This window comes from Macaca thibetana, chromosome 3, assembly GCF_024542745.1.
Source record: "Macaca thibetana thibetana isolate TM-01 chromosome 3, ASM2454274v1, whole genome shotgun sequence".
NCBI classification, from domain to species: Eukaryota; Metazoa; Chordata; class Mammalia; order Primates; family Cercopithecidae; genus Macaca; species Macaca thibetana.
In genome coordinates, this window is record NC_065580.1 from 114205020 (window position 1) to 114221957 (window position 16938).

General features: G+C 45.4%; 3 protein-coding genes across 11 annotated transcripts in view; 1 reads left to right on the forward strand and 2 right to left on the reverse strand.

Moving 5' to 3' along the window:
- Nucleotides 1-16938, forward strand: part of UBE2D4 (ubiquitin conjugating enzyme E2 D4 (putative)) — a 210591-nt gene that overhangs the window by 116219 nt on the left and 77434 nt on the right. The gene's annotated exons all lie outside the window — the stretch shown is intronic.
- Nucleotides 7078-16938, reverse strand: part of LOC126950190 (40S ribosomal protein S17) — a 176642-nt gene continuing 166781 nt past the window's right edge. For all 8 annotated transcript variants that reach the window (XM_050783461.1, XM_050783467.1, XM_050783468.1 and 5 more), the window contains exon 2: nt 7078-7554. In XM_050783461.1, the coding sequence (XP_050639418.1) occupies nt 7124-7531 (408 nt within the window). In that variant the 5' untranslated portion in view covers nt 7532-7554 and the 3' untranslated portion in view covers nt 7078-7123. The remainder of the gene's footprint in view (nt 7555-16938) is intronic.
- MRPS24 (mitochondrial ribosomal protein S24) overlaps nt 10213-16938 on the reverse strand; it is a 60907-nt gene continuing 54181 nt past the window's right edge. The window contains exons 2-5 of one of the 2 annotated variants that reach the window (XM_050783446.1): nt 13114-13171; nt 12966-13034; nt 12629-12740; nt 10213-10637 (exon numbers count right to left, since the gene is read on the reverse strand). In XM_050783446.1, coding sequence (XP_050639403.1) covers nt 10354-10637; nt 12629-12740; nt 12966-13034; nt 13114-13152 — 504 coding nt within the window. In that variant the 5' untranslated portion in view covers nt 13153-13171 and the 3' untranslated portion in view covers nt 10213-10353. Of the gene's footprint in view, nt 10638-12628; nt 12741-12965; nt 13035-13113; nt 13191-16938 lie in introns of those variants that run through there. The other variant, XM_050783445.1, reaches the window with a different exon arrangement.

The following is a 16938-nucleotide window of genomic DNA, read 5'->3' on the forward strand; positions in this document are numbered from 1 at the left end:
TGTTGGGACCTGGAGTCAAGTTGACTCTTGCTATGTTTTATCACAGAGACTGGAGGCATTTTGTCCCTGTCCTAGAGATTTGTGGAACTTTGAACTTGAGGGAGATGATTTAGGGTATCTGGCAGAAGAAATTTCTAAGCAGCAAAGCTTTCAAGGATGACTTAGGTGCTGTTATAAGCATTCAGTTTTAAAAGAGAAACAGAGCATAAAAATTGAGAAAATTTGAGGCCTGACAATGTGATAGGATAGAAAATAAAACCCTTCCCCTTTTTTTTGAGACAGAGTCTTGCTCTGTCACCAGGGATGGAGTGCAGTGGCATCATCTTGGCTCATTGCAACCTCCACCTCCCAGGTTCAAGTAATTCTCCTGCCTCAGCCTCCCAAGTAGCTGGAATTACAGGTGCCCGCCACCACACACAGCTAATTTTTGTATTTTTAGTAGAGATGGGGTTTCACCATGTTGGCCAGGCTGGTCCTGAACCTCTGCCCTCGAGTGATCTGCCTGCCTTAGCCTCCCAAAGTGCTGGAATTACAGGCATAAGCCACCACACCTAGCCTTTTTTTTTTTTTTTAAATTTGAGATGGAGTTTCTCTCTTGTCACCCAGGCTGGAGTGCAATGGTGCAATCTCAGCTCACTGCAAACACTGCCTCCTAGGCTCAACTGATTCTCCTGCCTTGGCCTCCCAAGTAGCTGGGATTACAGGCACCTACCACTACACCTAGTTAATTTTTATATTTTTAGTAGAGATGGGTTTTCACCATGTTGACCAGGCTGGTCTTGAACTCCTGACTTCAGGTGATCCACCTGCCTTGGCCTCCCAAAGTGCTGGGACTACAGACGTGATCCACCATGCCCAGCTGAAAAACCCATTTTCTTGCCAGCTGCAGAAATTCACATAACTAACAAGGAGCTAAATGTTCATTGCCAACACAATGGGGAAAATGTCCCAAGGGCATGTCAAAGACATTTGCAGCAGGCTCTCCCATCACAGACCCAGAGGCCTAGGGAAAAAAATGACTTTGTGGGCCGGGTCCAGGGGCCCCCTGCTATGTGCAGCATAAGGACTTGGTGCCCTGCACCCCAGCTGCTCTAGCCATGGCTAAAAGGGACCGAGGTACAGCTTGGGCCATGACTTCAAAGCATGTAAGCTCCAAACCTTGGCAGCTTTCGTGTGGTATTGAGCCTACAGGTGCACAGAAGTCAAGAATTGAGGTTTGGGAACCTCTGCCTAGATTTCAGAGGACGTATGGAAATGCCTGGATGTCCAGGCAGAAGTTGGCTACAGGGGCGGTGCCTTCATGGAGAGCTTCTGCTAGGGCAGTGTGGAATGGAAATGTGGGATTGGAGCCCCCACACAGAGTCCCCACTGGGGCACTGCCTAGTGGAGCTGTGAGTAGAGGGCCACCATCCTCCAGACCCCAGAATGGTAGATCCACCAACATCTTGCACTGTGTGCTTGGAAATCTGCACTCAATGATCATTCTGGAGCTTTAATATTTGACTGTCCCACTGGATTTTGGACTTGCATGAGGCCTTTAGCCCCTGTGTTTTGGCCAGTTTCTCCCATTTGGAATGGCTGTATTTATCCAGTGTCTGTACCCCCATTGTATGGCATACATTCTAGCAAGTAACTAACTTACTTTTTATTTTATAGGCTTATAGATGGAAGGGACTTGCCTTGTCTCAGTTGAGACTTTGGACTGTGGACTTTTGAGTTAATGCTGAAATAAGACTTTGGGGGACTTCTGGGAAGGCATGATTGGTTTTGAAATGTGAGGACATGAGATTTGGGAGGGGTTGGGGATGGAATGATGCTGAGACCAGCTCAGTCGTGGAGACCCTAACTCAGTGGCGTTAGACGAATTAGACACACACACAGAAATATAGAGTGTAGAGTGGGAAATCAGGGGGCTGGCAGCCTTCAGAGCTGAGAGCCATGAATAGAGTTTTACCCACATATTTATTGACAGCAAGCCAGTGATAAGCATTGTTTCTATAGATTATAGATTAAAACAGGAAACAGAAGGATGGGCCGAAACAAAGGGATGGGCTCTGGCTAGTTATCTGCAGCAGGAACATGTCCTTAAGGCACAGATCGCTCACTCTATTGTTTGTGGTTTAGGAATGCCTTAAGCGGTTTTCTGCCCTGAGTGGGCCAGGTGTTCCTTGTCCTCATTCCAGTAAACCCACAACCTTCAGTGTGGGCATCATAGCCATCACGAGCATTACACAGTGCTACAGAGATTTTGTTTATGGCCAGTTTTGGGGCCAGTTTATGGCCAGATCTGGGGGCCTGTTCCCAACGTGTTCCCCCTTTTTGTTTTCACAAGATGATAAAAGCAAAGGCAGCTTTGTCATGGTGAGCTACTTCTCACAGGAGTCGGGATCTGCATCTGCAGACTATACAAAGACAAACAACACAGATTAATAGCACAATCATTATTGAAATCATAGAGACTCCAAGTGTTTTTATCCATTTTAATGGGTTAATAGCTGCTAACCTGTCTGCAGTTCCTTCAAGCACTCCAGTTCTCAGCATTAAGGTCAAGTGTGCCTGGGATGCCTTAAATATTTATTCTTTTAATTTTGCAATATCCAAAGAGAAGTTTGTAGAGTGTCCTTCTACATGCTTTTTTGTTCTTTCTTAAATTTTGATCTTATTAAGAGCCATTAGTAGTTTCCACAAATCTTTATGTTTAGCTTCTGGAACGGGCTGTATCATTTGAGGTTGAGGTGCCACTATACTGCCATGTTTCCAGACAATAGGAACTCTTGCTGTATTTCTTACCATTTCTACCATCTGACTGTTCTGTTTAGACCAGCTGAACATAGTGTGGCCGTGGCACACAGACTGAGAGGTGCAATTCAAGCTAAACATCCCCTTAGGGGACCAGTCAATAATGATTCCATAGGAATCATTGTGCAGCACCTGTGCCTGTTCTGCAATGCAATCTTCCTAAACAAGTATGTTCATTATTTCTGGCCAGGTCCAATTCTGTTTACAAATAGGTTTTTGAGGGTGGTCTGCCTCAATTATAGGAGCAGATTCATTATGGTAAATACTGAGACTAGAAAGCATGTGTAAATGTGTCATAGAGTGATTACATCCAGGCATTATTGCCAGCCAAGATTGATAAATGTGTCTAATAAGTATAATTGTTCTCTGTGTCAGCCCTTGTTGAAGGAATACTCATGGCCATGGTGATCACCGCTATCATAGCTACCATTAAATTATTCATTGTGACTGGTGGTCCCGCTTTCCTCAGGTTTTCTTTTGCCATCTGTGACAGCTTCTTGATCTGTCCTCTGGTAGGTGACTGTGTTCGATGGGTGTTGCTTGTGACAGTAAGGGTCCTCCTTAGCGTCAGTATCAACATGGCTGCAACCAGGGGGTCCTCAGGATCCTCTCAAAATCTCTTCCTTGGCATCTGGCTCATGATAAGGTTTCAGGTGTCTTGATGGTATCCAAATTGGCTGTTGATTCGGTCCTGGAGAAACACAAGCATAATCTCTACCACAAGTTATTATTTTACCTCTTTCCCAACTTTTTGTTATTAGATCTCTCCACTAAACCAGTTATTCTGCTTCTGTCTTTGCAGCTGGTTTCTGTAAATGCTGTTCAGCTGCTGATAGCACCTGACTTTTAGGCAGGCTCAAAAAATTTAAAGTCAATAATGCTAGATTCAGTTGTATATGTGGTGTCCCATAGTCCCTGTTTTCCCCCTTTTGCTTTTGCAACTGCTCTTTCAGGGAGAGATTCATTCTTTCCACTATGGCTTGTCCTTGAGAATTATATGGGATACCAGTAATGTGTTTAATATTCCATATAGAGAAAAATGTAACTAGAGCTTGGCTAGTGTAGCCTGGGACATTATCTGTTTTAATAGAAGCTGGAATGCCCATCACTGCAAAACCCTGCAAAAGGTGACATTTAACACAGGCGGAAGACTCTCCTGATTGGCATGTAGCCCAGACAAAGTGAGAAAAGGTGTCCGCACATACATGTACATAAGCTAGTCTCCCAAATGAGGGAACATGTGTGACATCCATTTGCCAAAGAGAGTTAGGTTCCAGTCCTCGAGGATTAACTCCTCCTATAAAAGATGAGGAATGCACCATTTGGCAAGTTGGGCATCACTGGATAATAGCTTTAGCTTCTTTCCACGTAATGCTGTATCTGTGTTTGAGACCAGAGGCATTAACATGGGTTAAATTGTGAAAGTGTCTGTCATTAGATATTGCAGTAGCAACTAGGCAATCAGCCATTTGATTCCCTTCTGTTAAAGGTCCTGGAAGAGTTGTATGAGCCCTAATGTGAGTGATGTAAAAAGGGTGCATTCTACTCCCAAATGCTGTTTGCAATTGGGTAAATAAAGTCATTAGTTGCTCATCTGTATGAAATCATAACTGAACATTTTCAACTAACTGTGTAGAATGAACCACATATGAAGAATCAGAAATCATATTAATAGGCATATTAAAAGCAGTCAATACCTCAATTACAGCTACAAGCTCCGCTTTTTGAGCTGAAGCATAGGGCATCTGGAAAACATTACCTTTAGAGCCAGATTAAGAAGCTTTACCAATACTAGACCCATCTGTAAAGACATTCTCAGCAACTTTAATTTGTTTAAATTTAGTTATTCTAGGGAGAATTCAATTAGTTAATTTCAAAAATTAAAGCTTCATTTTAGGAAAATGATTATTGAGAATACCCACAAAGTCAGCTAAGTGGGTTTGCCAAGTAAGACTATTTATAAAAGCTTGCTGTATTTTTGCCTTCATGAGAGGGACAATAATTTTTCCAGGATCAAATCCATGTAATTTAACAATCCAAGTTCTCCCATTTCCTATCAGAGTAGCGATTTGATCCAAATAAGGAGTTACAGTCCGTGAATTAGTATGTGGAAGAAAAAGCCATTCTACTAAATCCTGCTCTTGGACAATAACACCAGCAGATGATTGCTGAGTTGAAAAAATTAGCAAATCTAGAGTCTTCTCTAGATCTATTATATTTGAGCCTTATGTACTTGCTTTTCAATCAGCTGTAACTCTGCCTCAGCCTCCTTTGTTAATTGCTGAGGGCTAGTGAGGCTAGGATCTCCTCTAAGGATAGGAAATAGATTACTCATGGCATAGGTAGGAATGCCTAGAGCAGATTGTATCCAATTAATGTCCCACAGTAATTTTTGAAAGTCATTTAATGTTTTCAATTGAGCCCTACGTATGGTTACTTTCTGTGGCACTATTGTAGTGTCATTTACTAAGGTCCCGAAGTAGGAGTAAGGAGTAGTAGTCTAAATTTTGTCAGGAGATATAATTAAACCAGTGTGAGAAATCAAATTTTACAAGTGATCATAACATTGGAGTAATATTTCTTGAGTGGGGGCAGCACAAAGTATATTGTCCATATAATGAATAATGTAACAGTGAAAATTTTTTATGAGTAGGTTCAATTGCTTGCCCTATATACATCTGGCAAATAGTCAGCCTGTTTAACATGCCCTGTGGCAACACTTTCCAATGAAAACGCTTAGCAGGCTGTAGGTTGTTTACTGCAGGAATTGTAAATGCAAACCATTCACAGTCTTGCTCAGCTAAGGGGATAGTGAAGAAATAGTCTTTTAAATCTATGACTATTAAAGGCCAGTTTTTTGGAATCATAGTAGGAGAAGGCAGTCCTGGCTGCAATGTCCCCATAGGTTGTGTAACTGAATTAATGGCTCTAAAGTCAGTTAACATTCTCTATTTATCTGATTTTTTCTTAATCACGGAAACTGGAGAATTCCAAGGGGAAAATGTTGGAGCTATGTATCCTTTTTCCAATTGTTCATTAACTAAGTCCTCTAAAGCCTCCAGTTTCTATCTTTACTTAGTGGCCATTGTTCTATCCAAATTGGCTTACCTGTTAACCATTTTTTAAGGTATAGGTTCTGGAGGCTTAACAATGGCCTCCATCAAAAATGATATCCCTTGGTGGGAACTTTGTCTTTCCACTTGAAGCAGTTCCTTCAAAACCTTGCAAATTTTTTCCTAGTCCCATACCAGGGACATACCCCATTTCATGCATCATATGTTGACTTTGAGGGCTGTATAATTGCTCTGGAATGAGAACTTGTGCTCCCCATTGTTGTAATAAATCTTTTCCCAAATATCAATAGGTACAGAAGTTATAATTGGTTGAATAGTCCCAGATTATCCACTGGGCCCTTCACAATGCAAAATATAACTACTTTGATCTACTTCAGGGGCTTTACCAACTCCAACTATGTTAAATTGAGCAGGTTGAATTGACCGTGCAGACGGCCAGTGCTGTAGAGAAATGATGGAAATGTCCACTCCTGTATCTACCAAACCTTTAAATTTCTTTCCCTGAATAGTTATTTCACAGGTAGGATGTTTATCAGTAATTTGATTCACCCAATAAACTGCGTTGCCTTGTTTATTTGTGCTTCCAAATCCTCCTGTTTAATTTTACTTTTCCCCATTTCCACATATGGCACAATCAGGAGTTGTGCTATATGCTCTCCTGGCTCTGTTTTCCAGGGAACAGAAGTAGATATAACAATTTTAATTTCCCCATTGTAATCTGAATCAATGACTCCTGTATGTACTTGCACTCCTTTTAAATTTAAACTAGATCTACCTAGAAGTAATCCTATCATCCCTGCTGGCAAGGGTCCACAGACCCCTGTTGGAACTTTTTGTGGGGGTTCCCAGGCAGAAGAGTGAAGATTAGGTGCAGTATAAATCTACTATGGCACTACCAGCTGTTGCGGGGGACAGACATTGTACATGGGTGAGGGAACGGCCTGAGCCGGAAATGCCCCTGTTTGGAACGGGGCCCAGGATGGGCCCCTCACGGCATTTCCCAAAATTGCATTTCTGTCCTTCTCAAATTTAGAATGACACTGATTGGCCCAATGCTTTCCTTTTTTACACTTCAGGCATAGACCTGGTTCATACTGATTGATAGCTTGTTTAAACTCTTTGAGTAATTTAAAAGGAAAAGACTCAAAACGTAGCTATATTATTTCCCTGTTGATTAGGTGGATATATTCTTTTTTGTTGTTGTTGTTGTCCCAGATTTATTGAAAATAATATAGCACTGCAGAAAAAATTCAAACAGGTCCCCGAGGCGTTTTGAAATTCATCCCAACTGTAGGCTGAGTGACCTGCAGGTTGGACAGACTGCCGAAGTCCAAAAGCTTCAGCATTTCCTTAGTGTCAGGATCTACTTCAATTATCTCCTGATCCAGGGCTGAGACCTCGGGAACGTAATTGTCTCTCCTTTCTCTCTCCTCCTCCTGCAGCTTGATGGAGATACCTCTTACAGGGCCTCTCTGAATCCGCTTCATCAGATGGGTGACATAGCCTGCTATCTTGTTGCGGAGCTTCTTGCTGGGGATAATGGCGATCTCCTCGCACACGCGCTTGTTCGTGTGGAAGTCGTTGCCCAGGCGCGTGTAATACTTCTCTATGATAACCCGGGCCGCCTTCTTCACGGTTTTGGTGCGAACGCGGCCCATGTTGGCGGGTCCTTGGTAAAGAGCTAGGTGGATATATTCTAACAGCGAACTGCCAAGCATCTATATCACCCTCTCGTCTAGCTTGCTGAATTCCTCCCTGAATAGAACTGAGAGCGGTTGCTCGAGGCACTGTTTGAACAGTCACTGGGGCAACTACTTTTCACCCAGTGTCCCCCGGAAAAGAAAGATCTGGAGGGTCAGGCCACTCTTTTTCTTCAAAATAATGAGGGGGTGCAGAAGGGTAGGGAATGAACCTCTTCTTCCTTTGCCGCTTTAACTTTAGCTGGCAAACAATCCCGCTCTGTCACCTCTTCTGTTATTTTGTTGTACTCTACTTCCTCTTCATCATCAGTGTGAAAAGGTTCCAAGGTGGAATGAACCAGAGCCCACATTTGTCCCATTGCTACCCTGATGCTTCCTAGCTGCCCTTCTTACTCATCATGGGGATTGCTTAAGAGTACTCAAGTGTCCTCCAGCTTAGTTCCATGTTCTCCAACTCTGGCGACCCTCCAACCCAGGTTTCGAGCCCCACGTATGGGCACCACTTGCCGAGACCAGCTCAGTCGTGGCGACCCTAACTCAGTGGCGTTAGAGGAATTAAAGACACACACAGAGAAATATAGAGTGTGGGGTGGGAAATCAGGAGACTGGCAGCCTTCAGAGCTGAGAGCCACGAACAGTTTTACCCACATATTTATTGACAGCAAGCCAGTGATAAACTGTTCCTATAGATTACAGATTAACTAAAATGGGAAACAAAGGGATTGGCTGAAACAAAGGGATGGGCTCTGGCTAGTTATCTGCAGCAGGAACATGTCCTTAAGGCACAGATTGCTCATGCTATTATTTATGGTTTAGGAATGCCTTAAGCGGTTTTCTGCTCTGGGTAGGCCAGGTGTTCCCTGCCCTCATTCTGGCAAACCCACAACCTTCAGTGTGGGTGTCATGGCCATAACGAGCATGTCACAGTGCTGCAGAGATTTTGTTCATGGCCAGTTTAGGGGCCAGTTTTATGGCCAGATTTGGGGGCCTGTTCCCAACAGAATGATATGGTTTGTCTGTGTCTCTACCCAAATCTCATCTTGAATTGTAGCTCCCATAATTCCCACATGTTGTGGGAGGGACCCAGTTGGAGATAACTGAATCATGGGGGCAGTTCCCCCATACTGTTCTCATGAGTAAGTCTCATGAGATCTGATGGTTTCATAAGGGAAAACCCCTTAGGCTTGGTTATTATTCTCTCTTGCCTGCTGCTATGTAAGACATGTCTTTTGCCTTCCACCATGATTATGAGGCCTCCCCAGCCACGTGGAACTCTAAGTCCATTAAACCTCAGTCTCAGGTATGTCTTTATCAGCAGCATGAAAATGGAGAACACAGTCATGGTAAGAGTCAGGGTAGTGTTACTATGTTCTGAGTCAGGGTCAGGTTCAGAGTGAAGTTCAAAGTGACCATCAGAGTCAAGGTCAGGGTCAGACTCAGAGTGAGACATATGACCAGGGAGGGTCTAGGTGAGAGTGAGGGTGAAGGTCAGGCTGTGTGTCAAAGTCAGGGTAAAGGTCTGCAACAGGGTCACAGAGTCACGGCCATTATCAAGTTCAGGGTAAGGATGTGTTAGGCAGAGGCTCAGGGTCAGGTTAAAGATATCAGAGACATGGTCAGGATGAGAGTCAAGGTCAGGATCAGCAACCTCTGCCCTACTTCCTAGCACCAGGAACTGGCTTTTGTGAATGCAACTTTCTGAAATGCTCTTCCTCCATTTACCTGCATGTCTTCCTCCTTCATGTGCTTGGACCATTTAATGCTGCCTCACGCTCCCTGCCCTTTCACTAGGATGTCAGTGTCACAAAGACAGTGATAGTGAAATGTTTTGCTCACTAATGGGTCCCAGGCAGTTAGAAGAGTGCTTGGCACCGAGTAGGTACTCAATAAGAGTTTAACATCGATGAGTGTGCATTAAAGTATTCCTTGGGTCCTGGCAAACACGGTGAAACCCCGTCTCTACTGAAAATACAAAAAAAAAAAAAAAAAAAATTTCTTGGGAAAAAAGTACATCTGGGAATAAAATATAACAAACTGTTCACGGCAATTCTCTCTGGAGTAGAATTATAAGAAAGCTTCATGGTCAATTTGATATATGTTCATATTGTTTTATTTATTTTTTTTGTGTGTGAAACAGAGTTTCACTCTGTCGTCCAGGCTGGAGTGCAGGGGCGCTATCTCGGCTCATTGCAAGCTCCACCTCCCGAGTTCACGCCATTCTCCTGCCTCAGCCTCCTGAGTAGCTGGGACTACAGGCACCTGCCACCACGCCCAGCTAATTTTTTTGTATTTTTAGTAGAGACGGGGTTTCACCGTGTTAGCCAGGATGGTCTCGATCTCCTGACCTCGTGATCCGCCCACTTCAGCCTCCCAAAATGCTGGGATTACAGGTGTGAGCCACCACGCCCGGCCTGTTTTGATTCTTAAAAAGGAACACTGAATGGGTCTTACCATCTTGAGAGAAAACAAAGAACTTTAGGTAAAGTGCTTGACAGAGTGATTGGCACAGGTACTCACCAAACTGTAGCTATGAATTAAACTTCAAACAACTGGCATCAGCCTTCCTGCAAAACCTGGAGCATCATCAAAGAAACGCTACTCTAGTTCCCTCATCCAACAGTAAAAACAGAGAGGCAAGACAAGATAGAGGGTCTTTATTCAACAGCAGCTGACAGACCACACCTCAGTCCTCTGAGGGGATGCATTTCCCCCGCATACCACTCCTTTCCCACGTTTCTATTCTCTGCAGGCTACAGCTTGATGGAATAAAGGGGATTGTTCTAGAGGTACTTATACACAACCTTCGAGGGCACAGTTTGGAGGTGGAGTCGCACAGGACATTTGTAAAAGTAGGACAGCAAAGTTTCACTGTAGCCCACAAGGAAGTAGTACTTGTGTGGAGGCAAGTTCCTCAGGACCAGGGCACAGATCTCCAACTGGTTACCCCGGCGCTTTAAAACCAGCTGGTCAGCCAGGCAGCCTGGGAAGGTACCCCACATGAACTTGCGAAGGAAAACATCCTCCACCGTTCGCTCTGCGGCATGGTCCTCTCCATCTAGGTTACCTGAAGAGGGAAGGGCATCACAGAAAAGTCAGCCTCATCGCCCCAGGGTCCTGCCATAACTCCAGAGTCAACATCTAAAAGCGCTGAGCACAATCCCACCCTTCACCCCAAGCCTCTTCTCTTTTCTTCTGCTAATGGAATAAGAAAAATAACACTTTAAAGTTCAAAGTATGTTTTATGTCGTTAATTCCCAAGCCAATTCAGTTTAGTAGGTATTATCATTATCCTTAGTTTATAAAAAGGCACCCTGAGTCAGGGTGCAAAACTCAGATGATGCCACCACATCTAGCCGCTTTCCTGCTTTCTTGGCTGCCTTATAAAAACACTGGTCATCCCATGGACCAGAAAGATGAGGCCACCAGCTATTTTTGAGATTAGGGACATGAGTCCTCTCATGAGCTAGGCCCAGGGCTTCCACCAGTGGGTTCTCAGTGTGAACCCTGGATCCCCTGCAGCCCTTACAATGTCCATTAAGAGTCTGCACACCTACATCCAAACGTCAGATCAGTGCCTAAAAGAGTGGGGGATATGCATCTGTTTTTTTGTTTGTTTGTTTTTTTTTGAGATGGAGTCTCACTCTGTCGCCCAGGCTGGAGGGCAGTGGCGTGATTTCGGCTCACTGCAACCTCCGCCTCTTGGGTTCAAACAATTCTCCGCCTCAGCCTCCTGAATAGTTGGGATTGCAGGTGCCTGCCACCACGCCTGGCTAAGTTTTTTGTATTTTTAGTAGAGATGGGGTTTCACCATCTTGGCCAGGTTGGTACTGAACTCCTGACCTCGTGATCCACCCGCCTTGGCTTCCCAAAGTGCTGGGATTACAGGCGTGAGCCAGCGCGCCAGGCAAGCATCTGTATTTTAAGTAAGTTCCCTAGATGCATCTCAAACATCCAAGAACCCCTGTACTAAACAAAACACAGTTGGTTATCAATTGTTCACAGTAGTTATACTCTATAAAGTCACCGCCAACACTGAGTTAGTGAATACTGAACCACTGCTCCTAGAGGAAATACAGGGTTAGATTCCTTCCAGCCTCTGGGCACCATATTTTTGTGAACAAATCAATACATAACCTAGTTTCCTTTGTGTTTCTGTTTAAAGACACCTTGTTTAATATATACGGTAAATTCATTAACATTGAATTCAGGGCCAAGAGCAACTGTGACTGAAGAAAGAGGTATGTCCTCCCTAAGGCACTTCACAGCCTTCTCCCCCTTAGAACACTAGACAGCACTTCAGCACTGCAGGGACATTTTAAACAGCAAAATCACTAACAAAAAGCACAAAAATGCAAATTAAAAAAAAAAAGATTCTAGACCATAAAAAGAACACCTTTTACAGTATGAGAGCTGAAACGAGGCAGAGCCTTGTTGTTGTCGACCTCAGCTGGGGACATGCACCTGGGGTGGCAGCTCTACCCACATCTCAGAGTGACCTTGAGAGTGCTCAGAGTGACCTTGAGAGTACCCAGAGTGTTGATTTGGGGCTTACAAATAAATCTGAGTCAGTAGAAGAATCTGAAAATATGAAATTCACGAATAATTAGGGTTGTCTGTATATATTTACAGAGAAAAAATTGTGCTTCAGTGGAAAACTGCATTCCTTAGAGCACACTCTTGAGGGTTATCAGATTCTGTAAGGGTTTCACTCTTTTCCTTGACTCTGAGCTATTCTGCAGCTCTGTAAATTACAGATAACTGATAGGAATGCAAAATAATTCTTGTCTGTAGACATGCAAATAATTTCTGTTCAGTGGAGGATCAACTGAGTCCCTGCCCGCCATGGAAAAAGTCAGTTTTGCATCCATCTTCAAATTTGTTTCAACATTCTGATCTATATATGTCTCTGTTTTTTTATGTCTCCCTTGAGTTGGTTTCATAGATTTCTGACCCTGGCATTATTTCCTGAGTTAAAGGAAACCTGTGACACGTGTTCATTTTGTTTACATGACAGTAGGACTCAGTGCTCCTTTTGGAGGCCTGGGGTCCGCTCACCTGTGTGCAGCGATAGCCAGCCCTTACGGTGGGCGATGTAGTGCGGCGCGTGTGCCTCCTCGTAGGTCACCGGCTTGTCCCCCTTGCCTACGCGTACTCGGGCCGCCCGGTTCTAGGAGCAAAAGGGGCCGTGACTCCACGAGACCCCCAATCCAGACCCTACCTCGCGCCAAGTCCCTCCAGTCAGCTGGCACTGCTCCCCGACCCCAACCCCCTGATCCCTAAGCCCCGACTCTAGCCCCGCCCCGGACCCCGGCGACACGCCCCCTTCAGCCCGCGCGGCGGCCCCGGGCCCCGGACCCCCAGAGCCCCAGGCACCAGCCCCGGTTGTGCTCACCTTGGCGCAGACCGCGGAGGTGTGCAGGGCGCGCCAAGCGCAAGGCAGCTCTCGGCTCCAGGACAGCACCTGTGGAGGGAGGGCGCGTGAGGCGGAAACTAGGGACCCCACATCCGACTCGCCGGGACCTGCCGAATCACCCACTCACCCGTGGCCCCAGCAACCCGTTGCACACGGAGGCCGCCATCTTGGGCCGAGCTGAGCGCGGGACGTACCACAGCGCGCTGAGGGGTGGGGATAGCCGTGGAAGAGACCAAGTCGGAGCTTGTACTCTGGCGGGGCGGAGCAGGGCCTCTGCGGGGCGGGGCCGCGGTGTGCTCGGTAGCTGTCACTGCCGCCTTCCCCGCAGCCCTGTGAATGCTCAGCCTTGTGAATGCTCATTCCGCCGCTGTTCGCTCTGCCGCCGTTGCTGCTTACATCGGGTTTCAGATCCGGAAATTTGAGAATGCGAAACGTGAGATTTCCTCTTCAACAACCTCACGCTAGTACGGGTGATGGGTGTGCGGCCCACCGGGCCCCGCCCTACCCAACCTGCACCCTCGGGGCCCGAAGAGGAGCCAAGCGTTTTCCCAGGTCCTATGAATTAGGCTGCTGAGTTGTGCCTCCAAATGATATTCGTAAAAAAAACAAACAGAAAAGCCCTCCAGACTTTTATCTACGAATAAAGAAACATGTTTTGGTTAAAACGTCACCCAGTTCTTCAAGGATGACTTATGCAGTTATGCAAGAATGGGTTTGCCACATGTGACCATACTGGTGACTGGCCCCTGGGGAAGGAAAATTTTAAGTATGAGGAAAAGGCCGGAGGGCAAGGAAATTCATGCGAATATCGCAGGGCCTGTAATGCTCAAACCAGTGCGTCGCCACTATTATTGGTAGCCAGTAATTATTAATGTCAAACGGAAAAATAGCAACACGGGATATTTAATTTAGAAGTCACCACGGTCATGGAAAAAACACGGGCTCTGGAGTCAGGCACAATCTTTGTACAGTTAAGACTCAGTTCTATTATCTATAAAATGGGCCTTAATAATAGTACTACCTTATGGAGCTATTAAGATCAAGAGAATATTTAATAAATGATGGGTTGTGTTTGGTTGAGTCATGTGAAATTGCCAATATTTTGGCCGTTCTGGGTCTGCATCATTCCCCTTAATGGTACAGTACTTGCATATGCTGCAGTTTCCTGTCAGGGGGAGGACTGGATTATGATCCATGGGAAGGGGAAATGGAAGAACGGTGGAAATGAGTTGCCCATGACCACACTGAGGAGAGGGAGAGAGGGACCAAGACACAAATCTCTTGACTTCAGTCCAGTCCATTTCCCATGACCAAGACTCCTCTGATTACATGAAGGTGGGTTCTCAAAAATCCCGTAATAAAAGGACAAGGTCTTCCATGTCCACTTCACCAGAAATGTTTTATTATTAATTTTTAGAAAGTGCGGCCCCCAACTGTTATGCATATTGAATAAAGGGACAGAGCAAGGATGAGGTGCCTGCCAACCCATAATACTTTGCAAATATAAGAACTTTCAACATTTCCTAAGAAATCCTTTTCAACTGACAATATTTTTAAAGTTTTCATAATGTTCAATAATTTTATAATTGTTAAGTTTCATTAATTTGCTCCAAGGTGGTGAGGAACATGGGACCTGGCATCTGAATTGCCTGAGTCCAAATCCTGGACCCAATGCTTCCTGGCTGTGTAATGTGGGCAAGTGACTGAACCTCCTGAGCCTCGGTTTCTCTCATCTGTAAACTGGGGACAATAATGGTGGTTGTGAAAATTACAGGGTGATGTGCCTGGCAGAGGGAGAGAGCAATTGTGGGTTTTGTTGTTGTTTTTAAGGAGTCCCTGATAGCCACATATCCCGTTAGGGAGATGAGCCAGCTATTGAGGGTTCTATGAGAACTCATAGCAACACCACCCTAATCAGAGGAAAGGGGAAGGAGAAAGGGAAACAAGCTCCTTGGGCTGATCAGAGGAAAAGGTGGCAATGGCACAACACCTATTGGGGCCCAAGGTGGGCAGGGGCCGCATCACAAAGGCTGTGGTTGGGAATCAAGTTTTGCCCATAAGGCAGCAGGCAATAAGATGATCAAATTTATGCTTTCCTCTATTCAAACCATTCTCCCTTATGCCTGAGGTCTCTCTCTGGAATTCCATACCGATGTAGATCTTTCCAAGCATCACAATGGCCATTTCAGTGGCAGACATTTCTGGGGTTCAAATATCTTGTCATCTATCCTTTATTAGCTTTGTTTATACTGTGATTGGGGGAAAGGTGTCATGTCGGTCTTTACATGATTAAAATTACTTAAAATGACTTTTATACATCAGTATGACTGTTATATTGTTTTAAATCATCAGCAGAAAAATCTGACTGGGGATGTTTTATTTTTCTGTAACTTCCATTTGTTGTTGTTTTGATGCACTTTCCTTCTCCTATTAATTCCATAAAGGAGGCAGTATTTCCAGGCTTCACAGAGCAGAAGATGGAGGCTCACAGACTCACCTGGGGTTACAGAACTAGTAAATGGTAGCAGGCCTTTTTGCTCCAAAGCATGTGCTCTTTCAGTATCACTTCCTGGGGGTGAGGGTTCAGACCATGCTAGGATCAGGGAATGGCCTGGGTTTCTGTGGCTTGCTGAAGACAGCTCCCAACTGGCCCTCAAGGACTGCCTGGACATGGAAAGGCCAGGAGCATATGAACCCATGTGAAAGACCTATCTGCACTCTTCCTGGGGCCTAATGCAGAGACAGGGATGTAAAACTGCTTTTTCTTTGACTATGCAGAGACAGGGATGTAAAACTGCTTTTGCTTTGACATGAGCCTTTGTTCTGCACATAACCAAGAACAAGAAGTTGCTCCTATGCTCTCAAAGCAGTGATTCGCAACCCCAATTGCATGACAGAGCCCCCTGGGTTCCACACCACCTCTGTGGGGAGAGGGCAGTCATTCATATTTTTTAAATGCCCCTTAGATAATTTCAATTTGCAGTCGGGGCTGAGAACCAGTGTCCTGAACTCACTCCGTTTATTTGGGAGACTCTCAAAATGTGTGTTTGCAGAGCCCCCTTTCGGGGAGAGTGCTGTTGGATGCTCCTGGAAGATTATGGCAGCTCTCTAAGGAACGTAGCCATAGTCCACGCCTACCACTCTTGGTCACAAGGGCAGAGGAAGGGAGGAGGGGTCTGCTGGGAGGTCAGGACTTCTTTGAGATGATCTGTCCAGTTGGGTGCAGCACAGCCACCATGGGCTCACCCAGAGTGCTCAGGGGATACAGCACTGGCTGGGCCGTGGAGAGATGCTGTGTAAAAGGGAGCCGTCAGCCCCCTTGTATTTCCAGAGCCTGAAGAGTTTCAGAATCCAGGCTAGGGGCGGTGGGGTGCCATCTCCCTTCCCGTTGGCTGGAGGGTGAGCCGAGATCACTCCACTCATGGTGGTTCTCTTTACAGCTGACTTATCCTCAGAACTGCTGACACTTTACACTTTGTAAACCTGTGTTTTTTACATTATTCCTTGTGATTCTTTTTTTCCTAATAACTCGTTCACCAGGAAAAATCCCAGAGGCTCTCAGCTCTATTCTGAGAAATAGGTCAAACAACTGAAACCCTATGAGTAAAGCAGAGAGGCATGTCAAACCAGATTGCTAAGACAGCTCAGTCGTTTTCCCTGTGAGCTCCTGCCTCTGTTCTCCTTCTGTTGAGGCACAAGGGCTGGGTTTGGTGGGTGAGGTCCCCAGCTGTAATTACTGACGTCAGCTTTGGGGTCCCAAGGAATCCACTCTCCTGTTATCAGAGCTGTGGGCAATTAGAAATGCCCAGTGCCACACCAGAACCCTGGGCTAAAAGTCAGAACCTGAAGAAGCCAAACTGGTGCTTGGGATAGAGAGGGGGTGGACTCAAGAAAGAGAAGACCGAGGGATGGGCCTCATGAGCTCCAGCCGAGACTGCCACTCCCTGGCTAC